This window comes from Seriola aureovittata, chromosome 9 (genome assembly GCF_021018895.1).
Source record: "Seriola aureovittata isolate HTS-2021-v1 ecotype China chromosome 9, ASM2101889v1, whole genome shotgun sequence".
NCBI lineage: Eukaryota > Metazoa > Chordata > Actinopteri > Carangiformes > Carangidae > Seriola > Seriola aureovittata.
In genome coordinates, this window is record NC_079372.1 from 29279911 (window position 1) to 29306850 (window position 26940).

The 26940-nt window shown below is 42.0% G+C and overlaps 1 protein-coding gene and 2 long non-coding RNA genes across 3 annotated transcripts in view; 2 read left to right on the top strand and 1 right to left on the bottom strand.

The window, feature by feature from the left end:
• Positions 1–26940, top strand: part of bsna (bassoon presynaptic cytomatrix protein a) — a 164889-nt gene that overhangs the window by 34527 nt on the left and 103422 nt on the right. Inside the window, exon 3 of the mRNA XM_056385849.1 lies at positions 12560–13154. Coding sequence (XP_056241824.1) covers positions 12560–13154 — 595 coding nt within the window. The remainder of the gene's footprint in view (positions 1–12559; positions 13155–26940) is intronic.
• LOC130175394 (uncharacterized) lies at positions 8173–9581 on the top strand. Its single transcript, XR_008828732.1, has 3 exons — positions 8173–8563; positions 9199–9268; positions 9364–9581. It is a non-coding gene; the product is annotated as an uncharacterized LOC130175394 (long non-coding RNA).
• On the bottom strand, positions 9723–12083 carry LOC130175393 (uncharacterized). Its single transcript, XR_008828731.1, has 3 exons — positions 11407–12083; positions 10684–10789; positions 9723–10188 (listed from the first exon to the last, which is right to left on the bottom strand). It is a non-coding gene; the product is annotated as an uncharacterized LOC130175393 (long non-coding RNA).

The window sequence follows — 26940 nt, forward strand, 5'->3', positions numbered from 1 at the left end:
GGTTCAGTCTTTGATTGAAGCTCTATAATATCCTGTGAATGACTTGTTTCCTTCTCTTCCTCCCATTTCTCATATTTATGGCAAAACACCAGCAAATCCGTGTTGTGGTGTAATACAGTGTGTACTTAATTCAGTGTTATCACTCAGAAAAACAGCCTGCTGAGCTGCCCACTCTCTCCTTATAACAGTGACAGGCACTAGTGAGAATATGTGAGCGTGGGCATGTGTGAGTATTTTCTTTGTCAAGTTCTTCTGCTCCTGTTTCCCATTAGTTTCCCTGTTTTTAATTTGCTGCTGCCAAGTTTCCACAGAGGAATCAATAAAATATATGCAGAATACAGTATGTGCACGCCTCAGCTTAAATTTATGTGCATTCATTGATTCCATTGCATTCAGTGTATGTCGTGGTGGATCCAGTAGACCCGGTGCCCGTAGTAACAGCCGGTAGTAGGTAGTTAGAGGAGGGAGAGAGGGAGACAAGCATCAGTTCAGGTGAAACCAGGAAGTGGTGTCGATGATGGACGGGCTTCATGTGTTTTAGTTCAGAGACGGTTTTTACCAGAGAGGCCGACAGCAACGTGACCTCAACCCACTACACTGCTGCTACAATATCCAGTAACATCCTGCAAACAGTCAGCTAAAGGAAATACAAGAGCGGGAAATTAGATTAGATTTTGGTGGTCAAAGGTCAAAGGTCAAGGTCACAGTGACCTCACAAAACATAGTTTTGGCCTCTTGAATGTGGTGTTTCTAGACCACCTTGAGAAAAACTAACAAACATTAGCTTGAACTCAAAGACGGACTAATTCGATTTCGGCAGACAAAGGTCAAGGTCGCTGTGACCTCACGAAACATGTTTTTGACCATAACGTACAAATTCATTCAGTAATTATGACACAATTTAGCACAAATGTCTGTAAGGATAATGTGAAGCTACTCAGTTGACCTTGTTGTTAGCTTGTAGCTAACCTGCTGACTGTCAGAACTTGCAAGTCATAGACAAGAAAACTTTGACTTTATTTTCTAAAGTTTGTTCTTTTTTATTCTAGAGTTAGTTAGCTAGCTAGCTAACCTATAGCATAAGTGTCAATTAGAGAGATGGGGATGAGGAGAGAGAAGTTAAAATATCATGCGCAGGAACAAATTGAAAATAAAAACCCATTCAGGTTAATTAGCAAGTTTGGCTCTAAAAACTGGAAACACATACCTGTTGAAAACCGAGACACGGGGAATGAAGAAAAGGAAATGAAAAAGAGAGAACAGAAGGAGAGAGGACATAAATTTACGGGAGGTGAAGTGGAGAGAAAGGAGGGAGAGAAGAGGAGGGAGATGAAAATAAATGGGCTGTACAAAAGCAATTCTGTCAACAGTCCTGAGTGGGAAGAAATGGAGGAGGAGGAGGAGGAAATAGATGTTTAGTTTGGCTCCAGCAATAATAGACTTATTTTGCTGCAGGTCCAGAGGGGAGATAAGGGATGTAGCCACAGGGGGAACAAGATCAGCTAAATCCACCAAAACCTCTGTTTGCTCTGCGTGTCAGCTGGAGGAGAAGGATATTAAGGTGAAGACCAATAAACAGTGAAAGCACCTCCTCCGGGGTTACAAATGAAAAACTGCAGACCAGACCAGACCAGTCCAGACCAGACCAGAACAGTCCAGACCAGACCAGTCCAGACCAGACCAGTCCAGACCAGACCAGACCAGAACAATCAAAAAGAGTCCAGTCCACTCAGTTCAGGAACTTATGTAATTAAACCCAAACTATGATCGTTTCCTGAGCCTGACCAAATCATTTCAGGAGATGCTCCTAATTCGTATCAGAGGGTAGAGAGACTGTAAATAAAGATGGACGTCGCCTCTGTGACGTCACCCACAGGTTTCTGAAGCTCAGAGTGAGCTGCTCCACCGTTGCCATCTTGGCAGTGTCTGACTCCGCCCCCTAACTCCCAGCTAATCCAAATATGGTCAAAGAGGAGGAGCCTGTGTGGAGCTGAGACTTCGGTGCATGTCAGTTTGTGTCAAGCGTACGCTCACCCACCTGTCACTCAAAGAGGCCACGCCCTCAATCCTCCATAACTGTAGTCCTTAATAAAATGTAAACAGGTGAGTTATATAAACAGGTGAGTTATATAAACAGGTGTCATGAAGGAGGAAATTAGCTCTAGAGACAGAAACAGTTTTTGTACCAGGCTGTAAACATGTTTATTTCTGCTGTAAAGTTGGACATTTTAACATGGGAGTCTATGGGGACTGACTCACTGTTGGAGCCAGACTCTAGTGGTCGTTAGAGGAACTGCAGCTGCTGGTTCTTCACTGTTGATGCTTCATGTTTGAGCCTCAGTCGGGACCAATGACCTACAGTATGTGGTTGTTTAAGTTGGAGGAGTTGTTGTTGCCAATAGGACAACAATGAAAAATGAAAATCGAAATCTACTTAATTAAATCCAAAGAAATACTATCGATCAGTGATGGATTTTGAACTGTAAGTCTGACAAGACTGTCATCAATCTTTCATCTAGATCAGTGATTCCCAACCTTTTCTAACTCAGGGCTTGAAATTCGCAAAAATGTTGGCGGCCCACATCCGCCCCCGTAATGTGGTCAAATAACGCCAGGTCACATATATTTTTTAAAGATCATTTTGGTTTAAAACATTTAAAAACATTAATTTTAAATGTATTTTTTAACTTATTTTCATCTTTTCACCAAAATTGTAGTGTTTTGGAAATTATTTGTCGACCCACTTGCAGTACCAGTGGACAGGTTGGGAGCCACCGATATATAGAGTGATTTGAGGATTTAGAGCTGAGCCTGACGGTCTGAGCCTGACGGCCTGAGCCTGACGGCCTGAGTCGAGACATCAGACTAAACTCCAATTTGTGATAAAGCACCATTGAGGTTAACGTCGTCGAACTGTGACATCATCACCTCCGTCTCCTCTCCTCTGTGGTCGTCGGCCTCTGTCAGCGTCACTTCCATGTGGCTGGAAAACAAGCTTCATCCCTCTCCTCCACCATCAGACAGTAAATGGAGGCTTGTGAAGGGAGTGGGTGGAATCACTCTGACTGAAGCAGAGTGTGTGTCGGGTCATTCGAGGCTGGGTGTGACAGTGATAAATGTCCCCAGTGAAACGCAGCGGTGAAGTGTGTAAACACACGCACAGAGAAGGACTGGTCGTATTATTGGGGTTGTCACGTGTGTCAGCATCACACTTTCACAACAATTAGTGACGGTGTCGTCCTGAAAGTGGAAAATGAGAATCTCCAGCTCTCTCATTGTTTCTTCTTCTTCTCATCTCACATTCCTTTTCTCTTTTCTACTTGTTTTTCTCTTTTCATTTCATATTCTTCTGTCTTCTTCTTGTCGTGCTGACCTTGACTTTGATAAGGAGATTGAAAATGTTTGTTTTTTCCAGTCAAGGATTTCACAAATATGAGCTTTTGAAAACTGAAATTTTCTTTCGTGTAAGTTAAACTGCAGATTTCTGTGCCAAAATAGCAAACGTTCACTTGGACTCAAGGGTGAAGTGATTAAAAGTTGGTGGTCAAAGGTCAAAGTTCAAGGTTGCTGTGATTTCACAAAACACGGTTTCGGCCATAACTCACAAATTCATTCTCTAATTATTATTATATCTCTAATTACTAGTCAAGTTCACTGTGACATCATAATGTTCTGCAGAAACACTTCTGGCCTGTGACCATGTTTCCTGACACAACAACCAGGAGGAGATGATTCTGGTTTAGACTTTAAAATATTCACATTTTAAATATTATTTTCCAAATACTCTTCCATACGAGCCACTGAAGACGTGACCATATAGAGGCTGATCTGATCAGATTAGGTTTGTAAACACTCTATGTGTCCTTAAATTGTCGTATACAGAGTAAAGAAAGGATCTATTTATGGAGCAATAGATCTATATATGGATATGCAGATAATGTCAACATCAGTATATAGAACCGGTCAAATTCTCTGTCGGCCATGTTTTCTGCTCCTCCCTGCTTCCTCATCATCAGTTTCTCTTTCATCTTTAAGTCTCTTATCCTGTCTCCTTCAGTGTCTGACGTTCTCAGCTTCTCAGTGAAGCTTTGAGGTTTTTGTTGAGTCACCCCCTTCTAACACACACACACACACACACACACACACACACACACACACACACACACACACACACACACTGCTGTGTTGATCTGAAAACATAAGTGACTGAAGGATGGAAGGATGTGTTGTAGTCTTTTACTTGTGAGACAGCAGAGACAAACTTTGGAGTCCAGTCAGTAAAATCTGTGTTGTACTTGTTTCACAGACGTCAGTCCAAACAGCTGCTTTCTACCTAAATGAACCAACACTCCCTAAGAGTGAAGAAACTTTATCTAACACTCAGAAACATTTTGAAAACAGTCTCTGAGTTTGACCTACAAAAGCTCCTGAATGGTGTCTGTGTGATTAATGATGTTGCAAAGATCCATTTTGTTGTCGCTGCTAATTCAGTCCTCACAAGGACGAGTCGGTGTAAGGAAGACAAACGGGGTCGAATGAGGTTCTCTCTTCCTCCGAGAGCGGAAATAAAAATGTCGAAGAAGAAGAGATTCAAGAAAGAAAAAAAAAACAAACAAACATCAGGGGAGCGAGGCCGCGGTCACGCCGGCTGAAAAGATAATAGAGAGTGAGGCAGAGAGGCGAAGAGGAGAGAGTGAAAAAAAAGAGGCTGATGTGATGGAGGGAAAGAAAAGTTTAAAGACAGAAAGACTGGAAAGAAGAAAGATAAATAAATAGAAAGAAAATAAAAGTCAGTGACGGAGAGAAAGAGAGAGATTTTGTCACGGCCGGACTGTCCACACACAAAAATCCCTCTCAGTGAAAGAAGCAGACTGGAACATTTTTCAGTCTCTATTGTGACACTGGACTCAGTAAATCAACATTTCCCATTTCTGTGAGCACTAACCATTAAAGCTGTTAATACACAACACACAACACAACACAACACAACACACAACACAACACAACACAACACAACACACAACACAACACAACACACAACACAACACACAACACAACACAACACAACACACAACACAACACACAACACAACACAACACAACACAACACAACACACAACACAACACACAACACAACACACAACACAACACAACACACAACACACCACAACACAACACACAACACACCACAACACAACACACAACACAACACAACACAACACACAACACAACACACAACACAACACAACACAACACACCACAACACACAACACAACACAACACACAACTCCACACAACACAACACACAACACAACACACCACAACACACAACACACAACACACAACACAACACACCACAACACACAACACAACACAACACACAACTCCACACAACACAACACACAACACAACACAACACAACACACAACACACAACACAACACACCACAACACACAACACAACACAACACAACACAACACACAACACAACACAACACACAACACACAACACAACACACAACACAACACAACACAACACACAACACAACACAACACACCACACAACTCCACACAACACCACACAACTCCACACAACACAACACACCACAACACACAACACCACACAACACAACACACCACAACACACAACACAACACACCACAACACACCACACAACTCCACACAACTCCACACAACTCCACACAACACAACACACCACAACACACAACACAACACAACACAACACACCACACAACTCCACACAACTCCACACAACACAACACACCACAACACACAACACAACACACACAACACACACAACACAACACAACACACCACACAACTCCACACAACTCCACACAACACCACACAACTCCACACAACACACCACAACACACAACACAACACAACACAACACACAACTCCACACAACTCCACACAACTCCACACAACACACCACAACACACAACACAACACAACACAACACACAACTCCACACAACTCCACACAACTCCACACAACACACCACAACACACAACACAACACAACACAACACACCACACAACTCCACACAACTCCACACAACACACCACAACACACAACACAACACAACACAACACAACACACCACACAACTCCACACAACTCCACACAACACACAACTCCACACAACTCCACACAACACACAACTCCACACAACTCCACACAACACACAACACACCACAACACAACACAACACACAACACCACACTCTTCCTTGCCTTGACATCCTGTCCCATTTCTGGATGCATAAGTGTCACCACTGTAGGACTTCATTAATTGATATTAGAGATCGACTGATATGTTTCTTATGGGGCTGATACAGATTATCGGTAACCAAGGAGATCAATTACCGATATGCCAACACCAAACTGCTGCTGTATGAGGACACTCCCCGTGGCGTCCAGGTGTTTCTATTATTTTGTCCACCTCATTTATATCACCTGGTGACCTACAAATGCTCTTTGATTTAATGGTTTTATCATTTATTATTATTATTATTATTATTATTATTATTAAATGAGATGTTTGACCCCTCCCCCCGAGTCTCAAAGTGCAGCGAACATCTCTGTGCATGATTTAAAAATATCTCCACACGTTATCGGAGGTGTTTTCAGTTCCATAGTCAAATCAGCTTCTTTTCTCAGAGACGAGAGTTTCTCTGTCCTCTGATTACAGTCTGAGATTTTCAACACAGGTGAGGTCAAGGTGTGACGTTACACTGAGGTTTCTCTATAAACCAGCATGTCTGTGACTGAGTGATGTTATATCATCAGTGGTTCCCCGTCACTCTTTCAAAATGAATTGGCGTTAACAGCACCTTTGTTTCTAGATTTACTGACCTGTCAGACCAGGAAGCTGCTGCCTCTGCTGCCGCCTGTACACAGAGACCCCACTGCTGTAAGACGCTTCATTATGCTGCTTTTGCTTGTTTCCACTGAGCCGAACGAAGCCGGCGTAACGCTGCCTCGTGTGGTTTCAGGTAGCGTGCACAGTTGTTTTACATCAGCTCAGTCTTTGACTCTGACTCCTGAGTTTGATGACTGTTGTCGTGGTTATAAAACCAGGATTTCAGCAGCAGCTCGGAAGTGACTGCTGGTTAACGTCTCGTCTTAATGGGCCACGTTTCAGTCACTGTTTCATACTTGTATATTTGTATTCATACTCCCGTTGTCATGACAACAGAAACAGAAAAAAACATGTCAATGAGAAATTCAACTGGTGTTAAAATCGTGTATCTGTGAGGACGGAGAGAAGGACAGATGAAACCAGCTGACACTAGGCTCAACGCTAATATGACGTGATGAATATGCTAATCAGCGTATGATGTCATCTTTAGCTCCATTGGAAGTTGTTGTTTACAGACAAACACAGTCCAGACACACAGCAGGTGACACACACACTTTTGTCAACAGGGAGAAAGAAAAGGGAAAACTAGTTCAGAAGAATCTTTCAGTGTGAACTCCCAACTTCTTTAAATTATTCACGTGTCCTCAGGCACAGATTTGTACCGATTTGCTTCCCCTCAGGTGTGTGTGTTGTTTTCTTCCTGAGGTGTGTGTGTGTGTGTGTGTGTGTGTGTGTGTGTGTTTTTTTTAGTTTGTTGATGCCGGTGGATGTTGGGGGAATGAATGAATGAATCAGTGATAATTCTGCTGGTGTTTCATGTTGTTCCTTCTTGTTCTGCGTCTCTGATTGAATCTGTGTCGATCACCAGTCTGAACTCTCCCGTGACGTTCGTTCATTTAATAATGCATCAAATAAAACAAGATAGTTTTTCTCTTTAGCACCGGCTTGGCATCAACCAACACTGCTCATTACATTTCCTCCGCCCCAGCAGCAGAGAGAAAATTAAGTATTTTAAAATTACATCCAGTAATGAATCAGTTTTATGGATTTCAGTGAACACGGAGACAATCTGTCGTTAATTCAGTTTTCAGCTCAGATTCATTACAGTTCTGTTACCGGTCAGATTATAGACTCACACTGTCTGTTGTTGCTGGTGGTTTTTGCTCTAATGTGATTGTACAAACACAAATCCTGCAAGGTTTGGATGGTGGGTCCAGGTGGGCGGGGCTTGGTGACTGCTTTGTTGTGACATCACAAAGTTCCAGGAAGTCCTGACGGCTGGTTTTAAAGGGGACATATTATGCTCCTTTTCAACAAGTTTGAATAAGTCTCAGAGGTCCCCAAAGCATGTATTTGAAGCTTTTTGCTAAAAAATCCACTCCGATCCTATATTTCAGCATGCCTGTAAACCCCTCTTTTTGAGCCCTGTTCAGAACAGGCTGTTTCTGTGTCTGTAGCTTTAAATGCAATGAGCTGTGCCTGACCACGCCCCTCTCCGGAAGGGGATGCCGTTCGGGCTTCTGGCACCGTGCTCTAATGTTTACGGTGACCGTGACCGGCAACCTGGCGTCGGTAGCGATTTGGTTCAACCACACAACTTTTATCCAGAATCTGAGCCAGAGGGAGAGGCTGCTGAAGAAGTTCAAACTCTACAACTGCAGCAGGACGTTTCTGAATGGTTGGTAACCAATTTTGTGTATTTTGACATTACATTTTGAGTTTGTTGATGAGTGCTGGCACACAGTTACTAACATGTAGCTAGGTAGCTAATGCTAACTGTTACTGTCTCGTCATTACTGGGAGCTCTTTTGGTAAATAAGCACTATTGTGAATAGGGTAATGTAGTTATCTGTCATGCCTCCTTAGATATACTTTTACAGTCTGAAAATGTTTGTTGTATGTAGACTGCTACAGGTGTTCAATGTCAGTACTAGTCAGATATTTTAATAGATGCTGACAAAGTAAATAATTTTTCTCCATGTTTTGAGCAGAGATGCTCATCATGACATCTTCCTTTATGAAGTAAATTTATTTTGTGTATTACAATGAACGCTGTAAATCAGCATAAACATGTCTGACAGCAACAGTAATCTTTAGTCAAAGACTGAACTGTGCAGTTTTCTACACTACACTGTTGTCAAGCTCCACATTATATGCAATAAGTGACATGTTATAAATTACCTCTGTTATATGCACTTGATATGTAGCCAAGCTTACTTCTTACCCACCTTAGCTCCACTGTCTGTCAGTGTTTGAATTTCACAAGCTTTATATTTTGGTGAATGTTTCCATTTTTCTCTATATTTTGGACAGGTGCTCCTGTGGAAACTGTGCAACCATGCCCACAGAAGCTGAGAACATCTGCTGCTAGGAGATACCACAGGTAGCATTCTCACTGGACAAACTAATCACTAATTTGTTTTGATTACATTACATTTATAATCAACCATACAATTTACCATTTGCAATTCACTGTAGGTTACCAGATGGCTATGGGAGATCGTGGAAGATTTACCATGTATAGTAGACCGTCCTGGGTTGGAGCCGCTCTGCCTCATTGTGTTCTGCCTGCAACATGTACCGCACTGACTATGGTCCTTTACGGTTGAGAGGAATACACCAGTATGTTTTGCTTCTTTGTTAAAACATAGTTTCAATCTAAATAAAAGATGTTAGACAGTCTTGTTTTACTTCAGTGCACATAATTTTACAATGGTAATAACACACCACAAATAGAGTAACACACCCTCAAATAAATTAGTTTAGCTGCTCTTTGATTTGTAAAGTTCTTCTATCAGCAGATAGTGTGCATATAATATATGAATTCAGAGGAGTCATTTCTTTAGTAACAATCAAGCATTTATTTACATCAAATGAGGCAGTTATAATCAGTGATGATGAAAAAACTGTAGGATTCACTGGATCCATATAAAAAAATTGTGAGACACAACATAGATATATGTTTGCAAGACTAAATGCCCTGTCCAGTTGTTTTAGTCAGTACAGGTATCTAGCCTATAGGAGCTTTGTGAGCTGGTGCTTCCTTGGTTGCAGAATCTGGGTCGTCATTCCAGCCTGCGTGGTCCTACGCATCCATGCCGTGTTTCCTGACGCCACAGGCCGGTATGTGGGTTTTAGACTGGCCCATGATAGAACCGGGACACAGAGCTTGATATGACCTCCTCCTTCTCAGGCCGCTCGAACTGTGCAGTGAGGTCCTCTGGGATGGGGATGGCCAAAGCAGCTTCTGTGTATGGTCCCAGGTCACAAAGACTTTTTCAAATATGAGGTCCACCACATTCCCTGTTTGATAAAACACAAAAGATTTTTTTTACATTTTTCACTTTTTTTTTTTTTTTACAAAACAATGACTGAGTCTGTTTCTAACCTCCTGACATTTTCTTTACTGTATTTTGTTATTGATGGAACTGTCATAACATTATATGTGCAATATTTAATACAATGTGTACAAAACATTTTTTGGTTGAAAAATAAAATAATATAACACTTATAGAATGTCGCCTCAGTCTTAACTGGTGTAGCTCTGCATTCTCCCTTCATGGCTTTTGGAAATTGGACCTTGAACAGTGGTTCACCTTCTTTTGTTTGGGCTTGTGGTCGGTCAGCATTTTCATTGTAGTACATGGCAGCCAGGTGACAGATGATGACAGAAACCTTAGCCTACACACTCTCACAAGTTCTAAGTAACCACAGCTTCATTTACCTGCACATTATTCCAAGACTGATAAATGACTGTTAGGTTTATCAAAAGTAGATGCACTTCAGATGGCTACAGACCTGTACTTCTGATGTGAGGCTGAAGAGTCTTCAAGGATAACTGTGTGCCTGCAGTGGGTCAGTCTGGCATGCAACATCCCCTGTTGCAGGAAGCTGTATAGATGGCCTGAACAGAGGAAACAGAGATTACACCAACATCTCCTCAAATGTGTAGTTATGGCAACAGCTGCAAACAGTGCAAGAATGATAACAGATGCTCTCAATTATGTGTAAACTGGGTTGTCAATAGCTTGTAAATGCTGCAAATAGCTCATTATATGTGCAAGATGCAAAAAATGTGTATTATAGACTATCCCCTTGGACATATCCCCTTAACTCTGCGCTTATCTAGATATTCCCTACAGGCACTGTATCTGTGAACATGATATAAACGTTAAAACGGCCGTTATAGGGCATGACTCTCAATAATAACTTTCACAGCACTAATAAACAAGCCCGGACACCTACGCTAATCAGTACAAAGCCTATTTTTAGTCCGAATTTTACCGGCTTGACTTTACAGACAGCTAAAACGCCTTTAAAATATAGTACATTTAACAGGGTGGCTCTTATCAATGTCACACGGCGATACCAAGCAGAAGAATTACATACAATCTGTACCCAGCTATACCCGGCTGCGCGTTGACGACGCTAAACGTTAGCCACGTTAGCTGCCATGCTAACAACACACGCAACAGGCTCTCGTGAACAAACAGTAAAGCAACATAAAATGGTAAAACTTACAGCTCCGAAGTTCAAAGTTGGGTCACAGACAGTCGGTACTGATCCAAGCTTTATCTTGAGACTTGTAGGAAATCCTGCGTTGTCCTGGCCCTCGTTGAGAAAGCAGTCCGAGGTGAAATGGTTAGCACACACGTACAACACTTTCGGAGTTGGAGCGGGAACATTTCCATCAAAAATAAAATTAATCCACTGGGTCTTCAGATCCTCGGGCGTAGGGATTAAAAAAAGACTTCTGTGTTGGTTTGTGCAGCCAACAACAAAGCAACTACTGTGTTTCGCTGTACCTTCGACATTGTTCTACCGAAAGCCGGTGTTCGCGAGGGAAGTAACGATACCGTCTGCAACACGGACTCAGAGGGCGGAACACACACCTAGCTCGGGGAGCGTCACCCATCCGGGGGGAGGGGCATCGCCCTTCTTGACGTCACCAGGGGCGAATCTCCATTTCGCTCGTTTGAGCACACATTTCTTGAAAGGTGGAGAAAGCAAAAGACGGAGAGGATGGACTTTTCTCATGTTTGGGGGGTCCGTAGACACGCCAGGGACACATACTACTGATAGAAAACCATGGAAAAGTGCATTTTGCATAATAGGTCCCCTTTAAGGCTCAGTTTCTGAATACAGGCTGTGTGCATTTCTCTGTGGACTGAGGCTTTGATACTTTCACAGTATTAATATAGAAGCTCGAGCTGATCTATAATCACACTACACATGGACACACACCTTTACTCTGGAGGAGCTTTAAAAGTAATCTGTAACCCAATAAGATAATGTTTCATGAAATAACCCCTGACCTTGGAGTCCAGGCTGTACTGGTTACCACTGTAGGTAAACTAGTAAACTAGTTAAGCAGACAGGCTCTGCTCTAACATGCCTTGCAGATTATTTCAGAACAGATAAACACAGTATTCATTTTACCTCTGGCTCTCTCTCAGACTCTCTGTGCCGAGTTACAGCTGGTAAGCAATTAACAACATCTCACTTTAAACCAGTCTCCTGGTTACTGTGAATAATTTGCTGTGAATAGTTTTAATGCTGTTTTCCGTGTCGTAAGTAATAAATGAAATGAAATGAATTTCGGTTGCAACAACAACTGGAAAGTTTCATTTGATGTTAATTTCTTTTCTTTTTTTTCTTTGTCTCTCTTTTTCAGGGGTCCGATGGGAAGCCCCAAGCCTGGCATGCAACAAGGAGGCCATGGAGGAGGAGGGATAGGAGGGATGGGAGGAGGAGGGATGGGCGCAGGAGGAATGAGAGGAGGGATAGGAGCAGGTATGGGTACTGGTGGAGGAATAGGGTCCAGAGCTGCTGAGCCGTACCGCCTGGCAACTCACGAAAGCCCCACATCCCCCCGACACATGCAGTCCAGCCAGGGGTCTGGCATGGGGCAGGGCGCGGGGTCCGGTCACAGCATGGGTCACGGTCCCGCCGGGTCCGGCATGGGAGGCGGCATGGGTCAGAGTCCCGGTCAGCACGCGTCCCGCCGAAACCTCCAGGTGGATTTCAGCGGATCGGGCGGCTCCAGGACGGGCCGGTCTGCATCGGTGTCTCCAGACCGCGGCGTGACGCCCACCTCGCCCTACTCGCTGCCCCAGATCGCGCCCATGCCGAGCAGCAAGCTGTGCCCGGTGTGCACCACCACAGAGCTGTCCAACCCACCGGCTGTACCCAACTACAACACCTGCACCCAGTGTAAGGCCACCGTCTGCAACCAGTGCGGATTCAACCCCAACCCACACCTCACTGAGGTAAGACCTGACGTGTGTGTGTGTGTGTGTGTGTGTGTGTGTGTGTGTGTGTGTGTGTGTGTGTGTGTCCTTACATTTCCAATGCCTGAGAGGAATCAAAGATCTGAGACTGAGTTAAAGAGTGAATGAAGTGAAAGAGCTGCAGCTGGGTGAGAGAGACGGTTTGAGGCGACGGAGATAAAGGAGGTCATAAAGAGAGAGAGAGAGAATCTGAAATCTGTTCCTTCTTACAAATCTTCCTTTTCTTGTTGAAAATAAAACCTTTTTGTTGAAAATAATATTTAAAAAAAACGATCATGGCAAGTTTTAACTGTATGTATGTTTATATGTATTTAATTAAATGTAAAGAGTCAGTAATTTAAGAAAGAGAAAATACATGAGCGAGCAAAAGAATGAAAGGAAGACAGTATAAAAGATGTGTGTGTGTGTGTGTGTGTGTGTGTGTGTGTGTATGACTTTGTACTGTAGTTCTTTGTGTGTATTTGTGATAGACAGCGAGTGTAAAGGCTCAGCAAGTGGCAGTAATTCCTTCCAGAGGCTCTGACAGAATCTCCATTAATGCGCCGAGGCAAGACACACGGGTCGTGAAAGAGTGTGCGTGTGCGTGTGCGTGTGAGTGTGAGTGAGAGAGCCAGAGAGAGAGAGAGAGAGAGAGACAGTTCATTGTGCTCAGGTATTTTGTGGAGACAGGAAGCCAAACAGCACAGTACTCTATTTAAAGATAGACAGAGGAAAAAGAGAAGCAGAGAAAGATAGAAAGAAAGAAAGGACGGATCAGTGTGGCTGTAAAGGTGTTCACAGGTGGATGGAGGGATGAGGAGGACGGAGGAGGTGAAGAGGCTCTTGCTTGGCGTCGGGGTCTGGTGACAAATATCATCTCAGCCTCCGTGTGCAGACAGGAAGGACTTCAGACAGAGAGAACATGTGATGTATCTGCCACGCTGGTTCTCACTGGTTCTCACTGGTTCAGCTCCAGGAGCTTCTCATTGGCTGACAGCGCGATAAACAAACAAACAAACGACTGTGTTTGTGTTGTTGTGTCGCACTTTCATTTGCTTTTGTGGGGGAGAACATTGGCAACAAAGTCGTCCATGTGTGCCGAGCACACTCACACTCTGTCCACTCACCCTGATGCTCCATGCTAACAAATTAGCCTCCACTGCTGAGAGATAGTAAATGACTAATACTGCTCAAGGTAAGAATGCTGATCCACTGATGTTACATTAAAAATATATTACTGTTATTTCTCAGATTCCTACTTTTAATTTGGAAAATGATTAAAACATGAGTCATATTGATTTTAACATGTTTTCACTCATAAAAACTGGATCTGAAGCTGGTCACTCATGCTAACTCTCTCTCTCTGTACTGACAAAGTTTCAGGTGTATTTAGCCCCGCCCCCTGTCCCCACAGGTTGACAGGATTGGTTCCTGAGGTTTGTGACTTATGAAACCCTGAATCTGTGTTTATGAGACTGTGATTGGTTCACTGCAGTTCAAGGTGGAGTGTGTGTGTGTGTGTGTGTGTGTGTGTGCGCGTGTGCGTGCGTGCGCGCGTGTGCGTGCGTGTGTGTGCGTGCGTGTTTGTGTGCGTGTGTGTGTGTGAGAGAGAGAGAGAGAGAGAGACTACTACAGGTTAATAATGGTGGATAATGCTAGTGAAGTGGAGGGAGGCCCCTGACTTAGGGATTTGGACTGCACTTGTGATAGATAAACACACACACACACACACACACACACACACACACAGTCAACCCCACTTATTCATGCAAGAGGCTTGTACAATAAATTGCAATGTTAATTAATTGAAGGAACCCATGGGTTTTTCCTATAGGGGAAAATGAAAAAAGCAAAAACATCAGCATTAATCCAGCCACTTCCTGTTGTACACGTGTGTAGAAGGAGGGGCGGAGTTACTTGCATGATTACTAATTAGATATTTCCGTTAATCACACACTAGTTCCACAGATCTATACTCGTGTTTGGGTTCTTATGAATTATGGATTATCTCTCTCTCTGTGGATTAACACTCACTATCTTCTCTGTTTTTATCCTTGCTAATCAATGCTCCCTCAGTGCTGCTAATTTAATAATCAGATGCTGTTTGAAACATTCAGGTGACTTATCCTGACAGCTGTTTACAATTAAAACACATCACCGTGTAACATCTGCTTATTTACTCCAGTCACTTTTAATAATATGAAAATAAATATAAAAGCATGAGCTCTTAAACATTCTTCTAGGGTTTTATTTTATTCTGCTTATATCTACCCAGACAGTTTAAAGAAGGCATACTTCATGTTGACAGTGATGCATCATGGATTGAAATATAGTTGGAGAGTTTGAGTTATGGGGAAATCTTTAGTATTACAGCAACAAAATGACAGAACAAAGAAAGAAAAACTGCAAAATGACAATATCAATATTAATATAATATCTAAAAGATTATAATATAATATTATATAATAAGCATCTTGTATAAACTGTATATTCTTAGTGATGTTTTGCTCTTTTTAAGCCAAAATAAAAAACACACAAGCACATAAACATTTAAACTTCCTTAAAAACTTTTGTCAACAATTTTAGTAAATAAAAAAAGCAAAACAAAACAAAAAGCAGAGAAGAAAATCCCTCAGTGAAATCCCCTGGCTGTGTGTGGCAGAGCTCCAGCCTTGTTGTGTCTGCTGCTATGGATTAATACTTAAACTGAACATTATCCTTTATTATCACAGCTAATCAATGTGCTGTGTGTCCTGGTAATCTAATAAGTGGTGCCAGGCTCCACATCCGACGCACACACAACGTTTAACAGACTTACTCAGGCAAGATAAAGAGATTATTTAATATTAACAGGTGGGATATGTTTCATCATGACTATTAAACGAGCACAGAGTGTGGTCCTGGCATGCTTCATATATAAATGATGATGACTTAATTGAAGGAACAATATCTTGAGAAATGAGGAGTATAAAAAATTCAAATATGATAAATAAACCGATGCATGAACCATTTTGTCTTAAACACACACACTGATAAGATTTCTCCAGCTGTGTGTCGAGCGTCGCCCGCCCCACGTTCTTTGTAGAATTACAGATTAATACTTCAACTCAGCTTCCTCTGTCATTATCGTAGTTAATCAACGAACCCTCTGTCCTGGTAATCTAATAAGCACTGCCAGCGTCCATATCTTGTTACGTTCTGATGCCTTTTTCATCAGATAACATTTAGCAGGCTAAATCAGGAGAGTGACACCAATTATCAGGCCAGAGAGGAGGATCAGAGAGAGATTACTGCCGCTGTATTTGATTCGGGAAAGATGGCTTTCACGGTGTTAATGGAGGTTTGTGTCGTATGATTCGCGGTCGACGTTTGCACCAAAGTATACGTACTGTTTGTATAGTTTGGGGTGTGACAGTATAATAGTTCATATGAAATTCATTTGGTGATCAGGCCTCGTTCTTGGAAACCGAAACAAAAAATATGCTAACGTCAAATACATATTTTTCCTGGTGTCAGGAGAAGCTTTTGCTATTGCTACATAGCTAACGTTAGCATTAGCAGCTGTTTACTCACCAGTCTAGAAGAAACGTTGTGAGTTCTGCATCAAACTTTTTTCCTTTACTCACTAACATCTGTGTCCAGAGGTGGAGAGAAACACCAATGTTAATGCTTGTCTCTATCACATCTGTTCTACTGAAGTTAGCATGCTAACTTACTAGCTGCTTTCTGATAGCATTGCACTGTAGCTGAAGAAGTAGCTGCTCAGAGGACGTATTATAACCTCTTGTCTTGTAAAAACGACGCTGGCCGAAACTCTTGTTAAGCGACAGGGCAACTGGTTGTCAAGGCAACTGCAACACTAAACTTTGTGTTTAGTGCAGATGATAGCATGCTAACGTGCTAGAATAAGATGGTGAACACGGTAAACATTATACCTGCTAAACATTAGCATGTTAGCATTGTCGTTGTGAGCCTGTTAGCATGTCAGAAATTCTGCCACTGTTCTCAAGAGATAATTTCCTCCGTCGTTATATTATGAATCATTTTTCTGTCTCTTTTCTTTCCCTCCTTTGAGACAAGAATTATCTGTTTCAGAAATGTCTCCTGCAGAATTACAGGTGGCATTTTTCTGTCTGAAATGGATAAGTATAGAGTGAAGCAGATGAAACTCATTTGATGTTTCTGTGGGTGATGTGTGCTGCTCGCTGGCGTTGTCAGTTTAGCACCTTAAAAGGATCAACCCTGAGTGTTGCAGCTCTTATAAATATGGATGAGGGACGCTGAAACTCCCACACATCGTGTATTTGCAACTCATTTAAACAAATTATTCAATCCCTGAACAAATACACCTGGGGAAGACGTTAAAAACCCTCACTGTGGTGGCTCATGCTGGAGTACTGGATATGATATACTGATATACTGGACGGGTTCACGTTGTCACCAGATGTTCTGGGATTGAGAAAAATGTTTGTTTCCAATTAACCGTGGCCTTTAAATGTTTGGTACAGCCGCTCACTCACAGCTGGAGTTTGAGCCAGTTTTCAGAGCATCATTGATTCGCTGGGATGGAGTTTTTGTTTCTAAGCAGCTCTGGAGACGCAGGGAATCTCATTGGTCGATGTCGGGCTCAGTGGGCGGGATTCTTGGTGACAACATGAATAAAACCGTGTGCTGCTATCTGCCTTTGAAAGTGGAAGGTCAACAGGCTTCATAACTGGATTAAAGTGTGTCAGTTAATGTCAGAGCACCAGGGTTCTCGTAATTAGTTTCTCTTACTTCGCTTTAGCCCAGTGTTACATCATTACAACATTAAAGCATAACATTAAATATCACAGCTATAGAACTGATATTACTGATAAACTCTTTGGTTCCTTTTCCTCAGATTAAATTGAATTTCTGCCACAACACTGGAGCACAAATTATTGTCGGAGTAAAACCAACGAACTGAAGTTTGTTAGTGCTGATTAAGGCTGCACAAAATGCAAAAAAAAATAAATAAATAAATAATATTGTGTTATGAGTAAAATTTCAGTGTGAATGATTGTTTCTGCAACTTCACTAAAAGAAATTTAAAAATGACGATGATGTGATTTTAGTTCCTTTACTTCTGGAGAATATGATCTGTAGGTCGGGGCGTCTCTGCAGCTCCACAACACTGTTGGTGCTAACAATGCTAATGCTAACAATGCTCAACGATGTGTCAAAACTGCAGCTGCTGTGATTTGGATATTGAACTGGGTCAATATTGAGATTTCGATTATATTTTGATTACTTGTGCAGCTCTGATACAATACCTGATATGTATATATATATATATATATATATAAATACACATATGTCGATACCAAAACAGAATCCTTTATAACACCTTACTTTGAGAAATATAAACATGTTTTTAAAAACCCTTTTTTGCATTTAACAAATGAAGCCAAACATTTTAAATGCTCATGTCTTTGCCTCAATGAAAACTGATCTGAAATCAGCAAAGATGATTTAACCATCAGATCAAATTAAACAAGATTACAAACATCTTTTGGTACTTCAAACTTTTCAATACATTTCGGTCGCTATAAAAGACACAGAGGTTTGACACTCAACAGAAATTGAAACTGGACAAAGAGCTGGAGCTTCCTGTCGCCCTCTGTGAGCTCTCACATCCTGAAACCATTTCTAGCCCGGACAAAGTGGAACGACAGGAAGCTAATAACAATTTATTGACTTTTCTTTAATTGTATTTCAACACTTGATGCTTCAACACTTGATGCATTTACAGTATGTTGATGAACGTGACTTCATAGGCCATTAGTGAGAGGTATGTAATGCCTGCAGAGGCTTTTAGCCAGAGTGCCTTGAGTGGGCGGCTCAGTGGAAATGTCATTACGACAACAACAACTGTTGTTACAACAAATAATCACAATTCAGAAGTCCTGAATTCAAAATGTCCACTGATGTTTTTACTCATTACTTCCTCATTAATGACACTTTTGATTCTACAACAGCTTTAGTTTCTTCTTCCACAAACATTAAACGAGTCACTTCCTGCGTCTCAGACAATGTTTAAACTGCAAATGTAAAAACTTAGATGAGGCCGGTGTTGAAGACGTAAACTGGACGTTATGGAAAATTAAATGAAAAATAGTAAGAAAGACATTTGTTTATATGGAAATGCAGATGTTGATCTAAACAAACAGAGGTGGAGAAAGTCAGAGTTTAGACCCTCCAGGTCAAATATTACAATACAATACAAGTGACAGTGGTTCAGTCAGATTTTTACTGGAGTTAAAGTACTGGAGAACTTGGTTTTAAAATACTGAAGTATTCAAAAGTACATTCTTTTATGTCAACACATTGTTGTTTTGTTCAACATTTACATAAACTGTTGAGTCTAAAACAACCTACTGACTGACTGACTGTTGAACCTGTAGAATATGACACACAGACTGTAGACATGGACATCAAAACAAATTGAATCAACAAAAGGAGCCATTGTTGTTTTTACATTTCTTATAGTTTTTAGTCAGTGATGAAGTCTGGTCGTGGTAAACTCAGCAAACATTTCAAACTAAATAAATCTTTATCTGTAAACCTTCAAACACAGACTTCAGATCAGAATCTCCATCTTCAGGACACTGACAGGGTCAAACATGGCTGACAGTGGAGGAGTGGGCTGTGATTGGTTTTTCTCCTGTGATCAAAACAGTGTATGTCTATCACATTTTCAAAATAAAATAAAATCCATTTCGCTGACTAAAAGCTCTGTTTCAAAGTAAGAGCACTTCATAGAAATGCAATAGAGTCAAAAGTCACAAGTTTCTGAAAAAAGTACAGAACTGAAGTAAATGAACTTTTCTTACTGTCGTCCTCTGTGAGCAAACATAAACAAACCCATGTTTCCTTTGTTGTTATGCTTTGAAACCGACTGTAGTTGTGACGGTAACATCCCTGTAGAAGTTTATGGTGTGAACGTGTAAAACGAGTGTGACTGAGTTTCACAGTGAAGATGTTCGGTGGTTTTTCTTGAAGCTGCTCGGCCTCGACTCGTCTCTCAGCCATTTGTCATCGAAGCCCTTTGGCAGCACGTCTTCCTCCCTGTAGCCTGTTTGTTGTTCAACAGACTGCGTGCTAATTTTAGACTCAGCGTGCACGCCGTGCTGCTAATGGAAATATGTGTGTGTGTGTGTGTGTGTGTGTGTGAGTCAGGTGGATTAATTAGTTTCAAGAGAAATCTGCAGATTGTTCTTCTCTGTTCCCTCCTCTCAAATCTCAACACCTGCCTGTCACGCACTCTATTTATGTGAGAGAGAGAGAGTGTGTGTGTGTGTGTGTGTGTGTGTGTGTGTGTGTGTGTGTGTGTGTGACTTGATTGTTTTCAGTAATCATTAACACACACAAACACACACAGACACACACAGTCAGTTTTGTTGATTGAGTTTTGCAGCGGCTGCAGATTAACAACTGTTTGTGTGACTGATGAACCATTGAGCATCTCTAACCATTAAAGTCTCGTTACTGCTGAGACACGGAGCAGGATTAACAACATGCGAGTTTGGGCAGTGACACACTCTTTGTTCTTCAGGCTTCAACACATTCATCTTCAGATAAAACTTCATTTGCGTCGGTTCATTTCGACATATATCCCATCAAACACATGGGTTCAAAAGTAATTGGACAGTTGGTTGTTAAATGTTTCCTTTAGCAGCTGTTTGTCATTTTGACTTCAGTTGATGCACAAACACTCAGAGTTGACTAAGAGTTTCCATTTAGATTGTGAGGTGAAGTCAAGAGGTGACCGTGCAAGTGAAGAAGAAAATAATGAGGCTCAAAAGCAGCAAAACAACTTCTTCTACTGAGGCACCATTGAGAGCGTACACACCATCGTTTAAACTGTCCCCTGGAAACACTTCCTGTTGTGTTCCTTTTAAATTGATGAAGATGTTTTCTGAAACCACGGTCAATATTCACACTGGGATGAAGAGGTGGCATTTGTCAGGAAAGCTGAACACAGGTGGTTTTATTTGCCCAGTGAGGACAGGACCTGCGTGTGTCACTGCAGATGAATCATGTTTCTACTTTATTTTATTATTTCTAGATTGACAATTTTACAAATAATGAATCTAAGATACTGTATTTCTGTGAAATCAATCCAGATTTCTGATCGAGGACTTGCTCCTCAAACGACGAGTGAATGAGAAAGAAGGAGGGAAATAAGAGAGGGAGGGAGGGAGGGTGTTGCCGTGCCGACAGAGAGAGTCGCATCCAGAGACAGGAAGTCAGAGAAGAGATGAGGAGAGAGTGATCGAACAAAACAAAGAGTAAAGTAAGAGGCGGTGCACACAGGTACATGGAGACAGATTTACACGGATGTGACCACGGACGTTATCGCCGCCGTTGACATCTCATCTGCAGAACGTTCCAGCTCATTTCACTTCGCAGCTATTCCACTACTTTACCACGGCTAATTAAACCTCACAGTCGCTCGCCCCCCACCCTCCCACACAGAAACTGCAAAAGTCAACATTATCGTCATCACCTGAACTTTGTTCACTGATGCCGCACGCACGCACGCACGCACGCACGCACGCACGCACCCACAGACCCGTTAGCATGTAAAGATACAGCTGTGACACTGAACAAAACATCAAATATATCATTTTAAAATGATCTGATGGAGGATATTACAAATAAACACAATCTCTTGAAGCCAAAACATGTGACAAAATAATACGACCTTAAAGACCTGAGCTCTCAACCACTCATCTCATGGTTTTCATCCAAGCTAAGAACTGGCTCAAGTGTCATCACATGACCTGTGTGGTAGAATATTGTTGACCGTGTGACCAACACTCCACAGTGTGGGCATGTGATGAGATCTGATCCGGATCTATTCACTGATGAAGTCCGTGACACGTGGCTAAAAGCCCTGAAAAAGCTAGTAAGCAAACCTTGAGTACACACACACATGTTAAAGGATTTCTTTACGTCTTACCAAGGTGAGTGTTGGAGCTGAGTAATCATCTCTCTGTGCTTCTGAAAGCACTTCTCTGTAGTTCACCATCACTCATGTCTGTGTGTGACGCCATGCTACAGACTCAAACCCACGACATGATGAGCACCTGTCTCCGGAGTGTGCGTGGACCTGCGCTGGTGTCCCTGTCCCTGATAGCTGAGCTGCTGCTGCTGCTGCTGATAATAATAATAATGCTCCTGATACAGGTTACAGGAATGACACTTTGGTAATTACCTCTTACATTTCCTGCTAATGACTTAATACATTTATCACCCTAATGGCAGTTTCCCTCCAGAGGAACGGAGCCGGTCGCTCACAAGGACCAAAAACAACGACCGTTCTCTCCGTAATGACGGACGTGACCGCGCCGACTGAATGAGAGGAAGTATTTTCATCACCGCAGACGGAGCGTAATGATTATAATTCAGACGACACCTAGAGCGGGAATAAATATAGAGGCTGGTGTGAGCTCATCACGAAGCCTTTGTCTCCTGCTTTTCTTCTGCTGCTCAGATCTTTATTTAATGTTTCAGAACGAACTGATCTTTATATAAAAGGCTCCACATTCATCTGAGACTCTGAAGAAAAACACGAGACGTGTTCACTAAAGTTAATCAAACCACAGTTTTTCCCTGACATTAATCTGAACCTGACCTCAGGCCCATAAACGAGTGACGGGCCGGTCACTGTATGTGACGGTTCTGTCTGTATTCACCACAGTGAGACATGAAAAACGTTTTATTTTTCTGAATTTAACTCCTAAACATAAAGGTGTAATTGTAAAGTTGTAAACATGAATTTCCCCTCGGGAATAAATAAAGTATCTATCTGTCTTGTAACTCTAATGAATTGTTGTTTCTTGAACACAAGAAATGCACATCAGTATTATTGATGTTACAGCAGATAAATAAATGAATCATATAATGATAAATTAAAGATCCATTAAAATGCAGCATGTAGAAAATTACTGATACATTAATTTTGTTCTCAGTTCTCTACATCATCTACCTTTATTTTGATAACCGACCCGGACTTCCTGTACCGTTACATGGTTTCAACCTGTCGTCTGCAAACATCCATGAAAACAGTTTCCGTGTGCGACACCAGAGATATTAATTTTTACTCTGTTTGTTTTTGACACATTTCACTCACAGATCTGATCATCGTCGTGTTGTCAGTTTCTAACTAAATGAGAAGGTGGAATATCTCCACCAGCTGAAACCAAGCCAGATGTTTTACAGCAGAAAAGCAGGAGTTGGTTTGTACCACGCTAAATTGTTATTGGCAAACTGTTTCCCACCGTCTGAACTGTCTGAGAGCTTCCTGCCACTGACAGTAATCCTAATTGAGTTGCAGAAAACACTGGCTTAGGTGAAATCATACGGCAGACCAAAGAGCAGTCACAAATAATTTATTTTAGTCATTACCGAGCTGCCAGGGAGAGTTTAAAATGATTGCCTGAATCCTGACATGCAATTAAGTTTCATATTAAGTGTTGAAAATAATCACGTCTCAAACTCCACCTTTCAACTTTACTGAAAAGTGGGTGAAGCCTTTTCCAAGCAAATATAATTTCCCCCCATTTTCCAAACTAACTAGAGCTCAGACTTTTTCTCTCAGTCTCCGTCCTCTCCTTTCTTCATTCTCAGCATCTCAGGTCAAAATCTTCCTTCTTATCCACCTCTCTCTCTCTCTCTCTCTCTCTCTCTCCCTCCTCCTCTCCTCCCCTCTCTCCTTCTCTGCGGTAGAGGAAGTGGTCTGTCATGCTCTGCTGTCTGTCTGTGAGTGAGCGGCGAAGCGAAAGCCCGAGCGTCGGCATAAAACCTCCAGCAAGCAGCAGAAATCCTGTTTGAAAACCTCCAGTTGCACTGACAGCTCAGCGGAGACACACACACACACACACACACACACACACACACACACACACACACACACACGGTACATACATGAACAAATCTAGCTTAATGGAGGAATGTGTGCATGTGTATGTATATTCCCATATGTGAGCAGTGACACGTGATATTTGTTACAGGATGAACATATACGGTTTGTATGAACCCAGATTTGCCCTGAGGTTTTCGTCCAACCGATACCTCATTGTTCTGCACTGATAGAGAACAACTGAAAAGATTAAGTTGGTGGTGATTAATTCGGTTAATTACTATCCCAGGAAAAAAAAACAACAACTTTGGCATCACCCCAGAAACAATCCGTCCTGTCTGCTCTCCGTTTAGAAAAAAGCAAAACAGTGTTCAGCTGCTTCAAGCTCCGTATTTTATATCATTATATAAGAAGATATATTTGTGGTTTTGAGAACCAAAAACCATCTCAGTGTAGTTTTACATCTCCTCTCTCAGGCTTCTCTCTGGAGCTCTAGGAACAACAGGTCGGTGAGCCAATCAGAAGAGAGGAGGCTCTGAGCCTCTCTTCTGATTGGCTCACTGTTTTCTGAGTGATCTGATAAAAATAAAGCAGATTTCAGGTAAAAAGACTCAGAGAAACCAAATCCTGCAAAGGTTTGGATGGTGGGTCCAGGTGGGCGGGGCTTGGTGACTGCTTTGTTGTGACATCACAAAGTTCCAGAAGTCCTGACGGCTGGTTTTAAGGCTCAGTTTCTGAATACAGGCTGTGTGCATTTCTCTGTGGACTGAGGCTTTGATACTTTCACAGTATTAATATAGAAGCTCGAGCTGATCTATAATCACACTACACATGGACACAGACCTTTACTCTGGATGGTTATCAAGCTACATCCAGTTGCCGTTTTATACCTTGCTCTGGTAGCTAGTTAGCTGCATGTTCATATCTACTGTTACAGTTCTGTTCCTGTCTAACATACCTGTTGTTCACAGTTAAAGCTGTTTCACTTGGTAAACCTGCTGTTGTTGGGCGTTCCTGAGTTTGGGTGCCACGGCTTGAAAAGCTGGGTCACCCTTGGTCTTATAAGAGGTTTGGGTAAAAGCCTGTAAGTTCTGTTCAGCAGATCTAAGAGCCTGATTGGTCATATTAGGCAGGAGGAGGTCAGCAATGTATTGGGTTGTTTGAGCAAGGCTCTAAAGGCGAGCACCAGTATTTTAAAATGGATGCTGAATTTGACTGGGAGCCAGTGGAGGGAAGATAAAACTGGTGTGACGTGTGATCTCTTGTTGTTTTCTGGTTAAAAGTCGAGCAGCTTGTTTTTGGAAAGTTTGGAGACAGAATCACTGATTCACGCTGCAGAGGATGATCTGACTTTTTATCTTCACACGGTTTTGCAGGTCATTTTTATTTTCTTTCAACCCTCTCTGATTCTGAGTGGCCTCAGTGGGAATAACACCTCTAACCCTGTCTGTGTTACTGCCCTATTTCTGTTTCTGTTACTGCCCTGTTCCTGTTTCTGTTTCTTTTACCGCCCTTTTTCTGTTTCTTTTACTGCCCTGTTTCTTTTTCTGTTACTGCCCTATTTCAGTTTCTTTTACTGCCCTTTTTCTGTTTCTGTTTGTTTGTTTTACTGCTCTGTTTCTGTTTCTTTTACTGCCCTGCTTCTGTTACTGCCCTGTTCCTGTTTCTGTTTCTTTTACTGCCCTGTTTCTTTTTCTGTTACTGCCCTTTTTCTGTTTCTTTTACCGCCCTGTTTCTTTTTCTGTTACTGCCCTATTTCTGTTTCTTTTACTGCCCTTTTTTCTGTTTCTGTTTTTTTTTACTGCCCCTTTTCTGTTTCTGTTTGTTTCTGTTACTGCCCTGTTTCTGTTTCTTTTACTGCCCCTTTTCCGTTTCTTTTACTGCCCTGTTTCTTTTTCTGTTACTGCCCTATTTCTGTTTCTTTTACTGCCCTTTTTTCTGTTTCTGTTTCTTTTACTGCCCTTTTTCTGTTTCTGTTTGTTTCTGTTACTGCCCTGTTTCAGTTTCTTTTACTGCCCCTTTTCTGTTTCTTTTACTGCCCTGCTTCTGTTACTGCCCTGTTCCTGTTTCTGTTTCTTTTACTGCCCTGTTTCTTTTACTGCCCCTTTTCTGTTTCTTTTACTGCCCTGTTTCTTTTTCTGTTACTGCCCTATTTCTGTTTCTTTTACTGCCCTTTTTCTGTTTCTATTTGTTTCTTTTACTGCCCCTTTTCTCTTTCTTTTACTGCCCTTTTTCTGTTTCAGTTACTGCCCTTTCTAATTAGTCAAAAAGATGTACACTTTCCTCCTTTTTCCAACCCTCCCTCCACTCATCGTTCTTTTATTTCCCCTCTGTCTCTTTCAGCTCTCACCTTGTTCTTCTTCTTCTTCTTCTTCTTCTTCTTCTTTTCCTGTTTCCTCGTATTTCTCTTCTTTTCATTTTTTCTTCCTAACACCTGCTTGTCTTGGTCCGGGCCCTTAATAGTTTTCTCACCTTGACAAGGCAAACACGACCGTCACCATAGAAACCAGGTCACCCACGGTGAAAGTCACTGTATCTGTATCTGTATCTGTGTGTGTGTGTGTGTGTGTGTGTGTGTGTGTGTGTGTGTGTGTGTGCCAGGTGATGCCGCATGTTTCCATACGTGCAGCTCTGTGGGCATGTTGGAACATTGAGAAGGAGAAATCTGCCGGGAGAGACTGTGATGGCAACAGCATCATCAGGGCCACCGGGACACACACACCGCACACACACTGCACACACACCGCATACACACCTCAAACACACCGTGCACACACACCACACACACACTGCACACACAAACAAACAAACAGGCAAAATCAGCAACCAAGAAACACTCACAACATAATTAGCACATAAACTAAACAACAAGAGCGTTTTCCTGCTGTTTCTCTTCTC